The sequence below is a fragment of the Balaenoptera acutorostrata genome, chromosome 4 (assembly GCF_949987535.1).
Source record: "Balaenoptera acutorostrata chromosome 4, mBalAcu1.1, whole genome shotgun sequence".
Classification (NCBI taxonomy): domain Eukaryota; kingdom Metazoa; phylum Chordata; class Mammalia; order Artiodactyla; family Balaenopteridae; genus Balaenoptera; species Balaenoptera acutorostrata.
Genome location: NC_080067.1, coordinates 81,186,922 through 81,208,460, shown reverse-complemented (window position 1 = coordinate 81,208,460; position 21,539 = coordinate 81,186,922). Strand labels below are relative to the sequence as shown.

Sequence of the window (21,539 nt, the reverse complement as noted above, 5' to 3'; positions counted from 1 at the left end):
CGGCAAGTGGGGACCACTCTTCATCGCGGTGCACGGGCCTCTCACCATCGCGGCCTCTCTTGTTGCGGAGCACAGGCTCCAGACGCGCAGGCTCAGTAATTGTGGCTCACGGGCCCAGTTGCTCCGTGGCATGTGGGATCTTCCCAGACCAGGGCTCGAACCCGTGTCCCCTGCATTGGCAGGCAGATTCTCAACCACTGCGCCACCAGGGAAGCCCTATCTGTATATTTTTAAATGTTACAACGTGCTCAGATTACTTGTGTAAAAAAATAGCCATAGTCACTGTTAAAATGAAATGCCCAACACAAGTATAATATTTCATTATTTTCAGCCTGAGAAGTGTAAACCCTTAAGGGAAACAATATTAAGTAGCACTAATTAATCAATTAATACAAATTTTAATGAAATTAGTTCCAACATATTAAAAATCGCTTGTTACCACGTGTTGCTTAGAGAGTGGAGAAGCCATGTGTAAACAGTGGAGAGTTTACGAGGTTGGGTTGACCTCAGTATAAGCCTCTGGCGGAGAGGGAGTCAGCGGTACAGAGATGTCTGATTTGGCCTTTCTCTCCCCTTGCAGCATCTTCCTCAAGGAGCTGGAGAAGTATGAGCAGCTGCCTGAGGATGTGGGACACTGCTTTGTTACCTGGGTAACCGACCTGAGCTTCTTCTCCTCCCACTGTCACATGCTTTCCAGGAATGCAGATGCTACCAGATGACATCACTGTTCAGTGCCTGAGCTGATTGGTGTCACTGAACTTCTAACACAGGACCAGGGGCTCTAGAGAGGGGCCATGAGTAGATCTGAGAGAAGCAGTCTCTCCCTGAGGAGCAGAGCCCTCCTTGGGAAAGGTCCTTAGATGGTGTGTCCAAGCTCCACCTTAAGTTCTCTAAAAACTTTCTAAAATTGAGATGTCAGGAGATTGGAACAAGACCACCACCCTGGGTAGAAGAACTACTCCAGCTCCATCCACGAGTTGTTTTGTTTTTAACAGGATGAGGATTAAGGAATTAGAACTTTAGAAATCCACCAAACCATTGTTTACATTTTCTTCCTTACTAGAGAGCAGACTCCTTGAGTATCCATCCCAATTCTGACCTACAGGATGCATATCTAGTCATTCTCTTTCTTGGGCCAAGTAAATGGGCTGAATGTACTAGGTTCTACTTATACAAACAGAAACATTAGTCTCTGTTAGCATCTCTGTGCCACATTATCCTGAGTTCAGGTTCATGGTATGAGTGCCAACATCTTGAGGGAAGTCCACCTAGTACAATAAGTGCAACTAAACATGGAAATCCTTCCCCAGGGCCAGGAGCTCTAATATTCAACAGTTAACTAATTATAACTTCCACTCAAAATGGGCTACTTTTCCAAATGTTTTCACTCTTCAGAGAGTTTGTGCTCATAACAGCCCTCTGGAATAGGCAGGGCTATGGTTATGTTTTATATTCTATATATGGAAACATTTCAGAGGAGCTAGGACGTTGGCCAGCCCATTGACATGTAATTAATATCACAGCTCATCCCACAGCTCAAGACCTGAGTTACTTCCGTTTTCTGAAACCATAACATTTGCTTCCTGGCATACTCTCATTTCTTAAGGAAGTCTCAGACTGCCATCTTATTTTGTGCTAATACATTTTTCACCTCTAAATACGTGGGCCCATGCACAGTTCACATTAGTGCTGATAAATAATTTATGATCCCTTGCATGGCCAATGTAGAGAAAAAATGAGATTGACCATTAAGTGAAGGTTTTGGGGGGTTTTTTTTGGTATCTTGTTTCATACATTTTGTGGATTTGCCTTACCATCGACCATAAGTATGGTTTATCAACATGTCTTAGGGATGATGAATGCCTCCCAGGTAGTATATAAACCCTAAAATTGGTTTCAGAAAACCTTTAATGATTGTGTAAAATATGCACATTTTGCCAAGAATTATCCCAAAGTGACTTTCTTAAATCTTATAATCTTAATTTATGAGTGTAGTGCAGGAGTAAAGGGTAGAAAGAGTTGTTTGCAATGTATTGAACAACAGCAGTTATTACCAAGAAGCCTGAAGGCAGCTGGCCTGGGCTCCACCACTTTGTAACTATGGGAATTTAAAGTTACTTAACCAACCTTATGCCACCATTTTCACATCTGTAAAATGGGGATGATAATAATAGAACTCACCACATAGGGTTCTCATAAGGATCAAATGAGTTAATATATATAAAGAACTTGGGAAAGTGGTGGCATAAATGAAACCTGCTATAATTAAAACATAGCTAGGCTGCTTTCTTAGAAGAGGACACCCCCAATGTTGTATAGGCACGAGGATGGGGAGCATTTCACAAATGGGAAAAGTGCTTGGTGGCCAAAGTACACACACCCTTTCCAGTGGAAAGGCTGTGAAACACTGACCCAGAGGATCCCAAAGACATAAGAAATAAATTTTCACCAAGCCATAAAATTCTTGACTTGAAGTAGCAATCTGGTTAAGACTCACTGTTCAGACCCTGCCCCAGAGTGTCACCCTGCTTTCCTTTCCCCCATCATTGCTTCTGGGAAGTGGGGGATGGTAGCATAGGCGTTTAACATGCCCTACAAACTGCCCCCAGTGGAGACATTTGGAGTTCTAGCAGATCTCCCTCTGAGATCACACTTCGTTTTCATTCTTTGGCTTTTGTTTTCAGAGCAAATGCTGTCATTTTTCAAGATGGGAAGCACAATTGTAGGTAATCCAAAAAGGGGGATAATCTCTCAATAAATTCTGTCCAGCTTCAGGATACATGAGGATATGTGAATTGTTTTTTTTTCAATTCTATCTAGCACTGACTAGTATTAAAATGAGCTCACTTTCAGTGAGCTTTCTCCCCCTGCTGATAGGAAAAAAGCATCCCAAGGTTTGTTAGGGGAGCACAGGCCCGATGAGCCCAGGACATTTGCCACAGACAATCCTGTATCACGCAATATCTGAGGGTTTAACTGCACAGCCCTTGCTGGTACAGTCAACAGAAGGGAGCAACTAATGGATGCTGACCTATTATTGTTTTTGGTTTTTTTAGGCAGACAAATTTCAGATGTACGTCACCTACTGTAAAAACAAGCCTGATTCCAACCAGCTGATCCTGGAGCATGCAGGCACCTTCTTTGATGTAAGCTGTGAATTTCCATCCTTGAACCACTGATGAGCAGGTGGAAATTGCTTCTCTACTTTGAGATCGTGGGTTTTTAGCTATCCTTTCTTCCTCATTTTTCTTTACTGGCCCCTCCAAACCTCTCTCTCATGGATAAAACATGGAGAAAAACAAAAGCAGTGTTTATCTTTTGTTTTACTCCATCCCGTCTCAAGTGCTGTGGTTTCGGATAAGGCACATTTGCCTCCGTGCCTCCACACCGAATCCAGCTAGCCATAAATCTCACAAGCAGAGGAGGCGTACTAGGATATTCCACTTCTACTGCATATATAGCTCCTCAAACGTAGGGGTTCCTCAAAGTGTGCTCTCAGCCCAGCCACGTCAGCATCACCTGAGAACTTGTTAGAAATATGTATTTGGGACCCCACTCTAGATCTATTGAATCAGAATCTTCAGTGCTGGAGCCCAACCATCTGAGTTTTAAGGAGCCCTCCAGGTGACTCTGATACCCACTCAAGTTTGGGAGTCACTGACTACTCTAATGCAATTGTTTCAACCTTGACTGCCCATTGGAATTACCTGGGGAGCTTTGAAAAACAGTGATTCCGGTCCCAGCCCTGATTTTGATATGATCAGCCTGGGTTTGGCCTGGGCATTGAGAGTTTTAAACATTTCCAGGTGAGAGTAACGTGCAGCCAGGGTTGAGCACTTATGCTGTAATGGAAGCCAAGAGAAGACTCAGAGCCGACGTACCTTGTCTGGTCCTCTGGTTTTGGGTGAGGATGCAATCGTGTTGGTGAATGATGGTATATATACTGCTGGTCCCCAGAGAGTGACAGAATCAAACGGGTCACTGCAGGATGCACGGGAAGAACAGAGGGAGAAAAAAAATGAGAATAAAAAGTGAAGTTCAGTGAGAGATAGGTGGCAGCAGTGATGGCCATTCTGGTAGTCATGTCATTTTAGTATCTAATCAATCTAACTGTCTGCCTACCTCATTCCATCTATAAATCTTTGAATGTCTACTGTATGCAAGATAGTGTGCCAGGCCCCATGGGGAGTCAGACATTCAAACATGGTTCTCATACTCAAGTTTACAAAAGAAACTTTCTCTGAGCATCTTTCTAGCCTGACCCTGCTATAACAGAAATGATTCTACAAGTGTCCTGTTGCTCAGTAAAGAAATGACACTTGAATGGGTAAAAGCCAGACAAGAAAAAACATACGTGATTTTTAGAAACGGAGTATTACTATGGAAATGGTCCCAAAGTGGAATTTCTGAGGTTATATTTGTTTAAACAGAAAACCCAAGAAAAGTCTTTCTCTAACTTGGTATCAGAATTTATTGACTATCATCTGGGATGCCCTATAGTGCTATTATCTCTGCCTAATAATGCATTTCTCTTAAGACATTTCTGGTTATTTATCAACAGTAACCAGAAGCGTCTTTTTGAAGTTTTAAATGCACTGTGTCCTGTTTTCCACTTCACATTTTTCTGAACACACATGTCCCGTGCTCTGAGCATGCCTCAGACTCTTCTGCTTCCTTAACTTTGCTCACACTTCTCTCCCTGCCTAGAATGGATTGTGAGCCCTCTGCACACACAGGTGCGGGCGGGCACACAGGCACACACAGACACCCTTAGAAGTCTTCCTAGCCTTCAAGATCACATGTTGCTTCCTGCATGAATCCGTGCCTCTCTCTATGCGTGCAGTATCCTTTGTGTCTCTCTACGGCGTTTGTAACAATCTGCCTTCCGGCAGGTTAACAGTGGACCTTTCTATTACACACACCTCCCCCTAACCTGTGAGTCCCTTGAGGTTTGACTGATGGTTTGCCTGGCTCATTTTGTACATGTTACACTGTCTGGTGCTAAACTGTGTTCTCCTCTAGTCCTACATTCCTCATATCCCTGTTTCTAGACTTTGAGTTGCCAGTCAGATATGCTCCAAATTTCACACCCCACTTCCCATTTTCCAACGTCATGCCTGATGAGCCTCCACGTTAGTTGGGGAGGCCAGTGGAAGCCAGAAAACCAGCCCAGTAGCAGTTCCTGGAGCTTGGCCCAGAGGAGGGGAGGGAGAGCAGTAAACTCTCCTGACTGTTCCCAAAGCATTCCAGAAAGCACCATCTTTGTAACTTTCCGCCTTCCATCAGAAGGGTTTCCCTAAATTCTACACCTAGAAACCATCTACTTTAGGCCCTCCTCCTATAAGAGATCAACCCCCAATAAAGACAGTCTTATTATCCATTACTGTAAAGAGAGCACAGAAAATTCAAGTCCAAGAAAGACCCACACATTGGCATGACCCGGAATTTTCTACTCCAAGCGTGGGAACCGTGGGCTGCGGTGTCTGGTGCCACGCTGATGACTAAGCTCGGCTGGGCTGACCCGGCCTCTGGAGGCCGCCCCTTCCTCCTGTCCACACGAAGCCTTCCCGAGCTGGCGCTTGTCAGAGAGGGGAGCCTGTCAAAGGTGCGTTACTGCCTGTCCTCTCCTGCCAAAGCCCCAAGTAAACTCACAGTGTTCATTTGCCCAAATAGGGTCAAGCTGTCAGCTGTTTGCCCATTTTCCTTGAAAAAGTCCTGCTATAACTACACACCTCTAGGGGAGAGGCACATGAGTGAGAACATTGCTACTTTCTGGGATAGTTGGCGGAAAGTGGAAATTTTTTTTTATTATTATTCCCTCTTTTATTATTATCACCCTCCTTCATAGCCGCGTAGCAAGTCCTATCATCTTGTCGAGCTTTAACATGTTTCTTGTACTCCTCCCAACGCTTTGTTCTCACTAATCTTTGTTTATGGCAAGCCTCCACATTACACACCTGGAGATACAGATGTATATTATACGTATATATAAAGGGTACAATTTAATTGTTTAGTATACTCACAGACATGTGCAACTATTTCATCATCTCATAAAGCAACCCCACACCCTTTAGCTAACACCCCTCCACCTTATCCTCCTTCCTACTCCCCCAGCTCTAAGCAACCAATGATCTATTTCCTATCTCTATAGATTTTCCTCTTCTGGACATTTCATTAAAAATGGAATGATATAATATGTGTTCTTTTGTGACTGACTTCTTTCAGTTGGCATAAAGTTAAGATTCATCTATGTTGTAGCGTCTCAGTACTTCATTCCTTTTCATGGCCAAATAATATTCCATTGTATGACTATACTACATTTTGTTTTTCCATTCATCAGTTGACGGAGATTTGGGTTGTGTCCACCTTTTCACTGCTCTTAATAATACTGCTATGAACATTTTATGCAAGTCTTTGTGTGGACATATGTTTTGATTTCTCTCAGGTATATACCTAGAAGTAGAATTGCTGGATCATATGGCAACTCCGTGTTTACACACTCGGACCTTTGCAGTAATCTCTGAACTGGTCTCTCTGTCTCTATTTCCCAGCTTCCACCCTCTGTGTTGCTATTAGGCTTATATTAATCTTTCTGAAACATTGCTTTCACCATGTTTTGCTCCTATTTAAGCTCTACAATATTTTACCCCTGAGAAGCTCCCCATCACATCCTAATTCACTCTTCTAGCTCCACCCCATCAATGACCTACATCCATCTTCTTATCTAAGTGTATTTTCACTTTTCTAGAATCTAGGTGTGATCCTCTGTACTGCTCAGGTATGGTCCTCATTATCATCTAAAGATACAATGATTATTTCCTGTGTGTTTTGGTTTATACATTTTCCCTTTATAGAATGCCATTCCTCCTCCTTTTCCCATCAAAGAGCAGTTTCTCATAGTTGTGTGCCCTTTTCCCTTTTCTCCTCTCTCCTTAACCCAGCCCACCTCCTCCCAGAAGACATACGTGCACATGGCCCTGTGTGTCTAACGGTGCCTGTTTTTAATCCCTGTAGGAGATACAGCAGCGGCATGGTCTGGCGAACTCCATCTCTTCCTACCTAATTAAGCCCGTCCAGAGGATCACTAAGTACCAGCTGCTCCTGAAGGTATCTCCCCCTCCCCTCTCTGCCACCCTGACCACACTGTTGACCAGGCCCAGGGAGTCCCAGCTTTGCCCAAGGATGGGAAAGCTTCCACCTGAAGACCTTTCCTCTACCTGGAGCAGAACTTCAGAGATGAGCCCACGCTGGCACTGCTGGTTCTAGACTGCATGTTCTGTCCCATGAAATTCCAGATGCTTATTGGGGTGGGGGAGAGGAGAAATGGGAGCAGGAATGGATTGTGACTATTTTCACATGCATCCACCACTGCACAGCTTTTAGTGACTGCCACCCCAGGCACTGGCTGGTACATAGAGTCTCTCCTGTCCTTCCCTTTTGGGCAGATTCCTCCTGGTGGCCCCTGCTTCCAATGGGATCCAGGGTCAAGGTGTTAGGGCAGTGCCAGTCTACGTGGGCAGTGGAGGCCCAGGGCAGCACCTACCATTGCCTTAATCTCCATGTTTGTCAAGACTAGGAGGTTTCAGAGAGGAAATAGTTTAAAAGTACATATTAAAACACAGTGGCACTCTGTATCTGTAGGACCCCATATGTTAGGGGTTCTTCTGGAGCCAACCAAGAGATTTGGGTTTTTTCCAAAATCTTTTTCTTTAAAAGTCAAATAATCAAATTATGTAAAATACTGAGTGATTTGGGCTGATTCTTCTAGAGAAGGACACACTGACAGTCTGAAAATATGACATTTCCCCACAGAAAGCCTGGGAAATCAATATCATAGGCAGTTATATAACCTGTATCTATATTAATTCTTAATGTGCAAGCGTGGAGTTTTCCCTAAGTTTGAATATTTTGCTCGTCGCTCCTCAAATGCAAAGGATAAAAGAATAGGGAGAGGCATGTCATAAGTAGTATAGTTCCAGAGAAAATCTGATGAAGTTCAGCTCTATGAGATACTTGCTGAACCTCGCATATTCTATCTGCTTCACTAAATCTGAAAACCAGTCTAGTTTCAAATCTAGAGTCTAATCACGTTGGAGTGTGCCCAGCTTTCCAGTCTGTGGGGTCTTCCTGCCTTAGCACTTGTAGCTCTGTGATAAGAGGAGTCGGGGCAGCAGTGAGTCATGCCCTGACCTCTCTTCTCCCCTCTGGATCAGGGCAGGGCCCTGCACCATCCTTCTTGCCATTCAGCTTCCTCCTTCAAACCTTCTTCTTCGACTCCAGGAAGAGACAGTGGGCTTCACTTCCAGGCACTCCAGTCTCCCAACCCTGCAGAAATGACTTAGAGAATCACCACAGGGCATCACGCCCTTGGCCTTTATTGAGATTGGTATCAGAAATAACTATGTGGAGAACATCACGGCTGTTCGGGCAGAACCGCTGCTGGCATTTTGAGGATGCCATCCTGTCTGTTTTTGAAGTTTCTTATATAAAGACTCACAGAAATTCTCCTAAGATCTCGGAATGGTGGCGAGAAGCTTCTCTTCTGAAAAATTGGTGTGCTTCCTACCTTTAAATCACAAGAGCTTGAGGTCCTTCTTTGCCTTTGACTGTCAGATACTTAGCATCTGCTTTTGTGGTTACTTACAGGAATTTCTCCTTAGCCAGATTTCTGTGTATAATTATCCTCTCCTTCTCTAGCCCACTTGATGCATGACCCTTCTAAATGATTTTTCTTGTGCCAGAAGATTTTTTTTTAAATTTATTTTTGTGGTTTTCAAATTGAAGTATCCCAAAGCCTTTCCGGGAGTTGGTGGGGTTGTGCATTGAAAAAACAAAACAAAACTGGCTTGCCCACCCACACTGCCAGGGTCTTACATCAATTAAGATGCAGTTCGAAAAGAAATATAGTTTTTCACCTCTCCCTGTTAATCCCATAAGGCTGAAGTTCCTAGGATGAATTTTGTGACATGGACAAGGGAGGGAAGTAGAGGATGGATGGGCTGACCTGTGTTTTGCTTTAGGCAGATGGAGGGGTGGGCTCTGGGCCTTCATTCTGTAACTGGATGTTTTAGGAAGAGAGGACCGTGCAGGTAACTGAGAAAGGGAGACAGTGAAGTAGGGGGGAATTTGTTGTAGAGACATTGAAAAATTATTTGGGACAAAAAAGAGTTAAGATAAATTTGACCTCTTTTAAATGTGCTGGTAGCAGAGTGCCTGCTGAGTAGAGGAAAAATAGTTTGCTTTTACTATAAATAAATAATACGGGATTTATTTTCTTATTAAAGTTAGTTTTATTCCGAGTAAATTGATATTTAATTATCAGTATCCTCTGGGGTTCCTCCCTTTAGGTGTTACATGAAAGTGAAAGTCAGTGTTCAATAGTCTGCATGTAAATCTGCTACAGCTGTCCTTTTGGAGTCTAAATTAAATGTGGAGCGTTCTCCTTATCGTAAACCATAGCAGGGGTCTGAGGAGAACTCACTGGTTTTGCTAGCTGATCGGTGGACTTACCAAATTGCTTTGGGAGGTTAAGCTAATCGGTGTTTTCTGTTGCAAACTGAAGCATATTTCTCTTTTTTTTGGCTGAGTTGGGTCTTTTTTGCTGCGCGCAGGCTTTCTTTAGTTGTGGCGAGAGGGGGCTACTTTTCGTTGCAGTGCACAGGCTTGTCGTTGCGGTGGCTTCTCTTGTTGTGGAGCACAGGCTCTAGGCACGCGGGCTTCAGTAGTTGTGGCACACGGGCTCAGCAGTTGTGGCTCACAGGCTCTAGAGTGCAGGCTCAGTAGTTGTGGCACGTGGGCTTAGTTGCTCCACGGCATGTGGGATCTTCCTGGACCAGGGCTTGAACCCATGTCCCCTGCATTGGCAGGTGGATTCTTAACCACTGTGCCACCAGGGAAGTCCCTGAAGCATATTTCTTATTTTTCTCTTATGTTTCTGCCTAGAAGTTCCTTTGATGATGTATGACAACAGGTTGGGAGGATTAAAATTAGGAAAGGATGGGGAGAATCAGAGAACTGCAGGTTGGCAGAAGTAAATACAGCTTTCTAAACGATGATGCTATTATACTGACTGGAAGCAAGGACAGAGCTGAGAACTGATCATGTCTACCTCCCAAACGTGTACTCTGGGCAGTTCACCTCTTCTTTGGACACTCAAAGCTCTCTTCTTCATATGGAAATGTATCCAAGATAACACAAAGGCTTGGATTCTCATATCAGATGCTCATTAATCAGATAATCTTACCAAGTATAAAGCTTTACTAATAATTTCAAAGATACAAATAATCCCAAAACAGAGGTAAAACACAGAGAGAAGATCACCAATAGCTCCAAGTCCTTTCTTACAGCATCAGGATGTGCTGTGGCCCTGATTAACATGCAAGGTTTCTAAATGATGTATGTTGCATCCTCTCACTTACCCTGAAGAGAGCCATTTTGGTCATGAAATGTAATCACTTTTTACTTAGACAGTTATGTAGTTTATGTGATACTGCCCTTGGATTCTAGGTTTGTTTACCATGAGAAGTCATAGACAGACCAGATATATCCTACTAACAACACTCCATAAATAAGTACTCTCCTGCTAGCAAGTACTACTAGTTTGTCAAGAGGTCTGTCATTAATGTGTTTATAAGGTTTGATCTTGTCAACTTCTTTCTTTCCTGGAAATGCATGCCCACCCATCCACCCGTTCCCTGCCTTCCCTTACACCATTCCCTCTCTCCTCCACAGAAGGAGAGAGTATGGATTGTAGATCTCTTGCTTAACTTTTTCCTTCCCAGTGTCAAAGTGAGCAAGATACGATAACCCTGATAGGAAAAATGAAAGCCAGCATGCCTCTGGTTTGGGTGAAATCATTCCGAGTGGTCTTTATGGTTACTAAAATAGTTGGAAATTATCTTTTCTCCATCAGCCAGATACTATATATCTTTTATGGATATAGTAATGACCTAGTCTCCAATGAGGATGTAAAAGAGAGGACACGGTCCAGGAGGACAGGTGGAAGACAGGTTGGCGTGGTGGATGTAGTACTTGGATTTGGATTCAAGAGACCTGGATTCAGGCTCCTGCATGGCCCCTAGTGAATTCTATAACGTGGGGAAAATCTCTGTCCCTATTAATCACAGTGTCCTCATCTGACAATGCAAGGACTAATCCATAATCCCATCTATTGGCCCCAGGTTAGGAACTCCTGATCCATTTGATCTAAAAATCTTCTATAACTCTGAAAAACTATGCCTATAATGTCCGTAACCCCAAGTTGCTCCCAGTATGGTGGAAGTCATTCAGGCAGTAGAGGTGTGTAAATAAAAGTGGTGCTGGCAGTAGGCATGCAGTGATGTATGAGTGCTGTGTGTCCTTTGCACACCATTTGTCTCCTCTTTATGATCACACAGTACTGCACCTCTGTTCATGTGTTTTGCCAGGGATATTCCCTGACATCCAGGAGGTCAGTCGAGTGACAGAGAATGCCCTAGTTGCTGACTTCTAGTGCCAGCCATTTGGGAGTTGGGTTGAACTGAGTTAGTTTGGATTAGACTGAGCTGAGGAAGCTCAGTCTGGGTAAAGCATGGTGGTTGAATTCTTTGGAGATAACCTTTCCACCCCACCGCACTTTCCTTATACCTCAGAGGGGACCATTACAGAGAATGAAACTGGTATATAATTCCTTGAGGAATTGGTGTATAATTGCCTTGAGGGGTTAGGTAGCGGGAGGGTGGGGAAGCTGGGGGAAACAGTTCTCAATGTATCTGGACTTTTTTCGCAGGAACTTTTAACTTGCTGTGAAGAAGGGAAAGGGGAGCTCAAGGATGGCCTGGAGGTGATGCTCAGTGTCCCAAAGAAAGCCAATGATGCCATGCACGTCAGCATGCTGGAAGGTAGCTGTCCTCTCAGCCTGCTCAGGGGAGCCTCCTGCTTTCCTAAGACCATGAAGCCTGTGTCATGGGAGGGAGGCGGCGTGAAGTCAGGCAAGGGGCCAAGCTAGAAGAGAGGAGAAATGGCAAATTGTTACATAGGTCCTGGGGAAGCGTGAGAGGAGATCCACAGGGGCTAGCTCGGCTAACACCTGCCTCCAGGCCTGTGCCGAATCAAATATGTGGACAACTTGCTGCCTGAGAGGTAGAGTAGGACAGGCTGTCATCCTTACTATAAATGTGCTAGAGCCCCTGACCCCCAGCAGCCCTCTTCCTCTGCATAACATTTGCATTGCATTTGTCATCAGAATAAGTAGAAATCCTGCACATACACACACCCACCGTCTTTAGCCTTGTGCCCTGCTCTTTTTTTTTGTACTAAAATATACATAACATAAAGTTTACTGTCCTAACCAATTTTAAGTGTACAGTTCAGTTGCATTAAGTACATTCACGTTGGTATGCAGCTACCCTCACGCCCTTCCTAGCTGGTAAGAAAAGTCCAGCCAGCTAAACCTGATAGGACTTTGCCGAAGCACATTCATCGGCTGGAACCGTGCTCTTGGGGCCCAGAAACCTGGTAGAGTGAGACTCCAATAAGTGCTCCTAACACCGCAAAACAGAGCGGATATGGGCAGAGCAGCCTCATTGGGATGGAAACTGTTAGATGTGTTAATGCTCAGTATCCCAATCTGGGCTGACAAACAGGTGAGATAAGGAGGGTGAGTCTACTCCGTTGTACACGGTAAACCTGTGGGGTATTTTCTCTCTTCTGGGTTCCATCACCCCCCACCACTTGCCCTCCCCCACCACCCCAACACCATCTAAAAGACTTGGTCTGGTTTCAGTACTTCCTGGGCCACCCTTAACACAGGAAGCCCCACTTCTTCATGCAGAGGAGCCCTGATTACCTGCTCTAGACTGAGCCCTGACCATCTGAACATATTCCTAGTGTCACACTTTCTCCACCTCCTCCTTTTCTGTTTGCACCTGCTCCCCACGCCCACCGCCCCCTGCCACGCCCTGCATGCCCGCCTCTATAAGCACCCTCTCCTCCAGCCTGTCCCTGACCTGTATTCTGGATCCAGCTACTCAAGGGATGCTCTGTGGACCGGCAGCAGCAGCACCTGGGAGCTTGTCAGAGTGCAAAGTCATGGGCTCCACCCCACACCTACTGAATCCCAGTCTCTTGGGCGTTGAGGAATGGGCAGGAATCTGTGTTTTCATAAGCAATCTAGGTGATTCTTACCCACCCTAAAGTTTCAGAACCTCTATTAAAGTGGCATGAATATAAATTGTTGAAGGCATGTGCACCACGCAGTATAGGAGCAATCCTAGGAAGAGTCCTAGGAATGGAATGTAAGAAATGAAGCCACAACAAATGAAGCAGAGTGAAGGGCACTCAGGCAGGCAGTGTTTGTCCTCAGCCCCACTCCGAGCTCCAAGACAGGGATGGTGGGAGCTGTGGAGGCAGAAGGAGAGATGGGGTTTACTTTGCAGGAGGTCCCCGGCTGACAGTGGGGCTGGGGGAGGCTGCACAGGAGCTTTGCAGGAGGTTCCACTGATACTGGTTCTGGAGAGGAGACCTGGGTGTTTTTCAGGGTTCGACGAGAACCTGGACGTGCAGGGGGAGCTGATTCTGCAGGATGCCTTTCAAGTGTGGGACCCCAAGTCGCTGATCCGGAAGGGGCGCGAGCGACACCTGTTCCTCTTTGAGATCTCCTTGGTTTTCAGCAAGGAGATCAAAGACTCTTCAGGACACACAAAATATGTTTACAAGAACAAGCTACTGGTAGGTGGGGCAGGTGGGGTCAGACGAGACTCCCCATTTGCATAGTGCCCTTGGGTAGGAAGGGACCTTGAACACTCGGCTCATCTCTCCCCTGGCGCCACACCAAAGCCATCCTGGACAAATGAAAATGCATCCTAGTTGGAAAGCGCCCCCTCGACTCCCACCTTTGCATCTTAGAGTTCACCGTTCTTCTTCCAGTTGGCTTTGGGTGCCTCCCTCTTCACCTTCCCTCCCTGCTACCTGCTCATCAGGCACGTGCCTGTAGGTCCTTGCATCCTGGGTAGAAGAACAGAACATCCGGTCTGTTTAAGTTTGATTGACAGAGCCCCTCCCTCGGTCCTCTCCTCTCTGTTGCCTTTCCCTTCCCAACCCCAGCCCTAAGTCTCCCCACTGCCCTCCCCTTCCCCGCCTCTCACAGGCATTTCCTGTCTACAGACCTCAGAGCTGGGTGTGACGGAGCACGTAGAGGGCGATCCCTGCAAATTCGCCTTGTGGTCTGGGCGCACCCCATCCTCAGACAATAAAACAGTGCTGAAAGTAAGTACTGCTCTCTGCTGGGCGCAAGACCAGGGTTGGGGATAGCTGAAGGGAGCGCGGAGAGATGTGGGCAGGATCCACCTAAAAGCTGGGGCCTGGAGACTCCACCGGGCCACTGGGCTTCTCTCTCTCTCAGGAAGGGCAGCTTCACATGGGTGTTGAAATGCAAATTCTGTCATGAAAGTAGCCTGAAATCTCAAGATGAGTGGTCTCCTAAGTCCAGGCACCTGTTGGAGCATGGAGGGAAGAAGGCAGGGAATGGCCTCAACAGGGCCCACTTAAATACGTTCTGTCCATATGGCTCCTTCAAGTGGCAAGGCCAACAGATGACCCTTTGGTAAACAGCACCTTGATTTGCTCCACATTCACTCAGCATTTTTTTTCCTGAGCACCTTCCACATGTAAGGTATTCTGCCCAGTGCTGTGGAGGATGACTACGTATGGGATATGAACCCAGGCCTCTGGGAACTCATGTTCTAGGAGCTCTAGAGAATCATACTAACGTGGGAACTGTGCTGATTGAGAGCAGTGTTGAGAAGGGGCCTTAGGAGTCACCTCAGCTCCCCAGGCTGCACGTGGCCTGGGAACTGAGTCAGTGCCTGTGGTCCTGTTAGTGTAACCGAGGAGAGATCCTGCACACGGTGCACCCACCAGTCACGTGCTTACCAGGGAAGTGCCCATCCCCAAGGAAGAGATGGGCCAGCCCTGACCAAGCTTCACACTTGTTTACTCTGAATTGCCAGCATAGGTGCTACCTGACATGAGGCAGAAGTACCTGAGAAAACTTCCATGAAGACAAATGGGGTATTCATGGAGTGGTAGCAGTGCCTTCAATTAACAGGTTTACCAGGCTAAAAACCCAGGACTGACTTTCAATCAGTACGAGCCTATGTAGCCATATAGGTGTTGAGCCTCCTGACGTATATCCAGTTATACCAGTTGGTAAATGGCTGCTGCCTCCAAATGCCCCCTTGCTGCTCCTCCCGTACTCCCCAGACCTCCTCAGAATCTAGTAACTGAAGTGTTAACCCTTGGCCCAGCAGGGGCAAATATCAGTGTTGGTCAGTGCCTCCCAGGTTATTAAATACTTTGAAAATCATCCCGTAGAAATCTACATTGAGTCTTGGGGTCATAGACCTGTTCTAGGAGTTGGAGAAGCATGTCCCTGGGATTGAAGGGTCACAAGTATAAAACGAGAGAAATAAACCCCTCCAACATTTGGTACCCTTGAAGATGATGGATTAAGCCTGCAAGAGGAGGGTTGAGAACTGTTTCAGTGGATTGAAGGGAAATGAGATTCTCACTCTCTCTCCCTGTGGCACTCCAGGCCTCCAACATAGAAACCAAGCAGGAATGGATCAAGAACATACGCGAGGTGATTCAAGAGAGGATCATTCACCTGAAAGGAGCTTTAAAGGAGCCAATTCAGCTCCCCAAAACACCAGCCAAACAGAGGAACAATAGTAAGAGGTAACCAGCGTCTCTGCCCCCAGCACAGCCTCACCAGCTTCCGGGAGTGGGGGTGGGGTGAACCTTTGCTTCCACGGGGGCGGTGCACTCTGCAGGCGGCAACCCTCTCTGTGACACCCCACTGAGTTCTACCTAAGAGGAGTCACCTCTTTAAGCATCTCACCCGTTACTGTCAATTACATTCAGCAGGGCTTCACTGGGCACCTGTCCTCTGATAAACACTGTGCTGGGTGCCTGGGGAAGATAACAGGAAGTGTAAGATGAGTCCATTCCCTCAAGAACCACCTGACAGTCACGTCTCACACGTGGAATAGTTAGAGGAGAAGAAGCAGGACCACCCGTAGGGACAGGAAATGCTGCAGGCATCAAGGAGAGGGGACTTTGGATGAGCGCTGGAGTGAAGTGTCTGGGGAAAGCTTTGGCAAGGAGGTGGCCTTGAGTCGGGGCTCTCTGGACTGGCTAGACAGCCAAAGGACTGTAATGTGGGGGTGGTATGGTGGGACTGTCACGGCAGCTCTTACTGCAACCCCCAAGAGTCCTCATCTTCATTCATCTGAGATAAGCAATATGATGGGGCAGAAGAGGACTTATTTTTTATATCTTCATCTCTCTGGGCCCTTCTGAATCCGAGTTTTCCTAAGACCAGTGGATGACTGCTTAAGTATTTCTTTCTCAAGTCTCCCTGTTACAGTCACCTACAATGACTCTTTTGGAGGGCACTTCAAGAGAAAGCATGTAAAAACTTCATATCAGTTTTGGAAAAGAAAAAACAAAACAAAAACAGAGTTCTGGAGGTGATGGATATTGGTGATCACAGGCTGTCCTCTCCTCTCCTATTCATGAATGGACTAAATTCAGGAGATTTTAGTTGACCCTTTGGTGCCAACCAGGATACACAGGCTTGGGAGCCACCAAGGGAGGTTGTAGCCAAAAGAAGGGTGTGGCTAAGGTAGAGAGAGATTCCTCCAGGAGGCAGGAGCCCCAAGACCAGCATGGCCAGGATAAAGTCCCCTCTCGGCGCTGAAGGAACAATTATGACTGTGTTAGGGAGGGGTTATTTTGATTTCACTTACCTTTGTCCAGAGCCCAGGTAAGGGGCAGACTTAGTTTAGCACTAGAGACAGACCCTGCTGTAGGAAGCCCCTACTTCAATAAAGAAGAGAGAATGGAAACAGTTATAAGGAACTGAAGGTCCAGGACCATGGTGGGAAGGATATTCAGGTGAGCTTATCTAGGGTTACTCTGCAAAAAAGCCCCTTTTTCCTATAGTAGGAGAGTTTGAGCATCTCTAGAACATGGGATGGACATATCTTGGAAATGCCTCACACCTTTTCTTGGTCATTGTCCTGTGATGAGAGGGGGAGAAATCTTGGCAGTCTCTGCAGAGAATAGCCAGGCATTGTGTTATTTCACTAGCTTGGCTCCCTGCATATGGGGACAGAGTTTACAGAGGAGTGGATTGGCTTGGGTAATACAACCCACACTCCTGGATGGGATCCCCACATCCCCCAGAACTGGCCTCATCTGGTGTGGACCAGAAGGGCCTGCAATGGGCCAGAATAGTGGGAAGCAGAACGTACAGCCAGCTCTCAACTGTCTACAAATGGTGGGGAGCACTGGTCCAGATATCTGAAACAACAGATGATCTGAAACTCCTTTGTTTTTGGTTTTGAAATACATCACATAATTTCTTTCTACAGCAGATTTTCCTTCCTATGAATCTGTGGCTTATATTATTAAAATAAATTGGCATTTCCCAAGCCCACAAATGGTGATGAGAGAACAATTGACTTAGAAGTGTTCTGGGTGGGAGAAAACACTTTTTATGACTAGCAGACCCAGTGTATGTACATTGGCATCCCATGTATGCCCACATGCACACGCGTGTCCACACACACTCACACTCTAGATTGTAATTATTTAGACTCCGAGCTTCGGTATATGGGATATGTTGCCCATGTGGTAACACTGTCAGACACTGAGTTCCCATTTCCCCTAAGGCTATACTTCTCCATAAGCAGAATTAGGGGTGTGACTTTCACAAAGACCTCCATAGGAAGAGCTGTCACTTCCTGGTCTGGTTTACCCAACCCCTGGCCCACATCTCCAGTTTTTCCTGACACAGACCCTTCAGCCTTCACCAGTTCCCAGGCATCTAATCCCCATTGGCCAGAGCTTTGGGTTCAGTGTAGGATTAGGACCCAGTTCTAAAGCCGGAGAGTTGAGGGAGCATTTGAATGGGACAGCAGTGTGGTCCAGGGGCCCAGGAAGGGGTCCAAACATCAGGAGTGCACTTAGGAGACTATCTTATCAGGCACTCAGGAGCACAGCTGGCTCAAAAGCTGCTGCAGAATCTGTGACTGTCCTCTTTGAGAAGATGCCTTGGTCTTCTGTGTTAATAAGAAATCATCATAAATAAGCATGAGATCACCAAGCCCCACCAAAATGAAGGCAATAAACTCCTCCAGACCCAGGAGTTGAGGGTCTGACCTTCCCAAGGATAATCTCCCCTGGAGAAGATGTCCCATCCCATTTTCCTGAGCAAAAGAAACACAGGTCAAAAACATATCTTCTCATTTCTCTTCTCTTTATAAGCCAGCTATAAACCACCACCCCCCCCCCACCCTGTTACAGCATACAGAAAATCTGTTAGAATACCCTGAACTCTGGGACTGTTGCAGATGACCCAGGCAGCTGGAGAGAAGCCTAGCTTCTAAGCAGGACATACTTCTTCCTACTGCCTTTTATAGACCCATTCCTAGTGAAAATAAGTAAATAGCTGCCCACTCTGCACCGTGGGCCAGAGGAGTTATGGAGAGGAGTCATTTTGTGTTCAGTTATCAACATAGTGATTATGTATTTGCTAAGTGCAAGAAGTGACATCATTGAAAATTACATGGGGCTGCTTCCTTTCGTGGGATAATTTTAGGTACATCCCTGCTAGAAAGTGCTATGGCTCTGCTCCGCCAGCCCAGCTGGAAACCCTTGTGTGCTCTAAGCCCACAGTCGCTCCCCCCACCCCCACCCCTGTTGCTTTTCTCTTCTTCCTGCAGGGATGGAGTGGAGGATGTTGACAGCCAGGGGGACGGGAGCAGCCAGCCAGACACCATCTCCATTGCCTCTAGGACCTCTCAGAACACAGTGGACAGTGACAAGGTAGGACAGCGCCCCAACCTTCCTTCCCCCAACACTTCTTGTTGGCGTAACCACCCCTGGAGAGTTAACCCCTAGAGGAATTTCTCCCATGGTGGAGCCTGACCTCAGGAGCCAGTGGTCTCTTTGTGCCGGCCAAAGGGGAAGGAGCAGGGCTGGAGGAGGTATGTCACAGCATGGAGATCTTGTCTGAGGGGACAGAAGATTGAGGTGGCCAGCCAGACCTCTCACGTCAAGAGAGTTTAGCAGAACTGGCGAGGGTGGAGAGTGAGTCTGGGTTTCCTCTCCTTCTGAGATGCCTCACCGGCGCTGCCTGGGCTGCTCTGCCTTCTGGGAGGCTGGAAGTCAGGGAGCTGAGGCTGGGATAGTTTCCAGAGACCTAAATTTAGACCAAGATCAGTGATTTGGGAAATGGCCACAGAGATGCTGGTTGGAAGGGGCCTCCTATCCGAAGGGACTCTGGTGGAAATGATGCCCTCCTCTGGCCCGAGTATTGGGGCTCAGTTCCTGAGGGGCAGAGGACCAGGAAGTGGTATTTGAAGTGGCGTGGAGGGATGTAGTCATCTCAGGAGAAAACCTGGTCACTTGCTTGCTTACATTTTGGAGCAAGTAAGCAAAAGTTAGGAGCTCTGATGGGGAGCCAAAGAAAGGAGTATGTAGCAAAGACTCAGCACGTTTGCTCAAGCTAGCGGAGGAATTCAGCGGTCTGAATGTGCAGCAGGGACGGGGAATGTTCTGTCTCTGACCCTACTCTCGTTTGCTTACCTCAGGGTCAGAAGAGTTTAAGATGATCATTTTCTGAATACTAGGGATTTTATTAATAAAGGTATGGGTTTACAAGGACCGTTTGGCCCTAGTTTCTAGACCTAGTATTTTGGCCTTAGTCCTTCCGCCTCAGGCAACAAGCTGTGTCCTCGCTTCATTTTAGTTTTCTAAGTTAGGGGCATTTTTAAAAGATAATCTGCATTCATTAGGATTTTTCCTGATTTTTTTCTTACTGGGAAAAAAAAAAAAAAAAAAGCCTATACCCCCAAACCTCCTAAGATCATGGTGCTAAATCATGCTCTAGACTAGTGTGCAAGGACATGCAAGGTAATTAATTCTATTTGACGTCCTGTCTTCAAGTTTCTAAGCCACTTTTGACTATCAGAGTGGATGGAAAATTGTTTTTTTTCTACTTGTAAAACATACAAAGGAAGCTATTTCTGTACTTTCCTTTCTCCTCTGATCTGTTGTTTAGAAATATAACCTAGAGTGTCTTATGAATGAAAGTGTTTATTTTTAAACAGTCAGTGGGTGGTAAGTGAAGTGCATGTTTCCCATGTTCAGACATAGTAGCCTATTAATTCTACGGTCTGGGGGATGCCTCCCTTCCAGCTGCTGCTTTGTCTTCCCCGCGGCCCTTAAACAGACACCTCTGCCAGAGACAGCTGTCTTAGGAAGCCCTCGGCTCCAGCCTTTCCTTGTCCTCTGGCAAGGTGAGTGTGGTTAGAATAGAACGCCTCTGACAGCAGGCATTTCTTTGTTAATGAGGAACCCTGGTACTTATACATTATCCACAAGTAAGGAAACTGATGCCCAGAAAGACTGAGTGACTCGTCTAAGAAAATCCTAGTAGTGAGTGGAAAAGCAAGAAACAGAACCCAGGTCTCCCTGATTCACTGTCATGTTTTTCCTTCACTCTTAAAGTCAAGCTTTGAGCTCCCAATGCTAAGATGAACTCAGCTGGCCAGACCTTCTGCACATTCCACAAAAACATCAGTCACATATTCGTGAAAAAGCACCCACCACATGCCGAGCTCTGTGCTGGATACTGTAGAGACATGTGGATGCTTTGTTGAGTGTGAATCCTTATATGTGTAATTTTCGTTTCATGTATGTCTCTGTAGCCGGGCTCTTAAGCCCTGATGAGGGCTGGGATTGTGTCTGTCTGTTTCATGGCTGTACCCTCAGCACACAGCACACATGGATGCTCAGGAAGTACTTGGGGAATGAATGAACGGAGGGGGTAGAGAACTCCGGCATGAAGAGGAAGCTAAAACAGCTGGTCTGAAAGCAGCCAAACGTACAAATATTGTATTTTTAAATATGCTAAAGAAGCCTAGAAGTTTCCTTACTTGCAAGCAGAAAGCTGCAGGTAATGTTCCCGGCCTGTTGGGAACATTAACCCTTAATTACCTTCTCAGGCCTTGCGAAACATGGGCAGCAGGTTGGGAGATGAAGTAAGATTCTGTGTTCTGACACAAAACCTGGAAAATGGCTTAGAAATAGTCAGATAAAGGGAGGGCCTGTCTGTGACCTTGCACTTCAGTTAGAATGTTCTTACTCTTCTGACACTGGGCAGTGAGATCAGGACAGCCAGGTGTCCCCTTGACCTGCCCTGTCCTTCATCAGAGAAGCCATTTATTGGTATCTTTGCATTCATAGATGTTATCAACAGAGTTAAATTTCCCCCTATCTGTACCCGAAGACCAGGAAACTGGTCTCCATTGGTTTCTAAGTGGTCAGGTGAACAGACTCTGGAGAAGAGAAAGAGCCAGTGGGTTGATTCAGGTAGGCTGAGCCACATTCAGTAGAAGGGCAAACAGGGCAGCTGTGGGGAGAGGATGGGGCAGAGGCACCTCACAGGGATCAGGGTCATTTTATTGGTGAGTTTCTAGGAAAGGCCCCAG

The 21,539-nt window shown here is 46.3% G+C and overlaps 1 protein-coding gene across 1 annotated transcript in view; it reads left to right on the top strand.

The window, feature by feature from the left end:
* The window catches only part of KALRN (kalirin RhoGEF kinase), a 605,233-nt gene that overhangs the window by 370,932 nt on the left and 212,762 nt on the right, over window positions 1-21,539 (top strand). Inside the window, exons 22-29 of the mRNA XM_057544931.1 lie at window positions 581-650; window positions 3,057-3,146; window positions 7,015-7,107; window positions 11,768-11,879; window positions 13,517-13,707; window positions 14,143-14,244; window positions 15,572-15,714; window positions 18,768-18,870. Of these exons, the coding sequence (XP_057400914.1) occupies window positions 581-650; window positions 3,057-3,146; window positions 7,015-7,107; window positions 11,768-11,879; window positions 13,517-13,707; window positions 14,143-14,244; window positions 15,572-15,714; window positions 18,768-18,870 (904 nt within the window). The remainder of the gene's footprint in view (window positions 1-580; window positions 651-3,056; window positions 3,147-7,014; window positions 7,108-11,767; window positions 11,880-13,516; window positions 13,708-14,142; window positions 14,245-15,571; window positions 15,715-18,767; window positions 18,871-21,539) is intronic.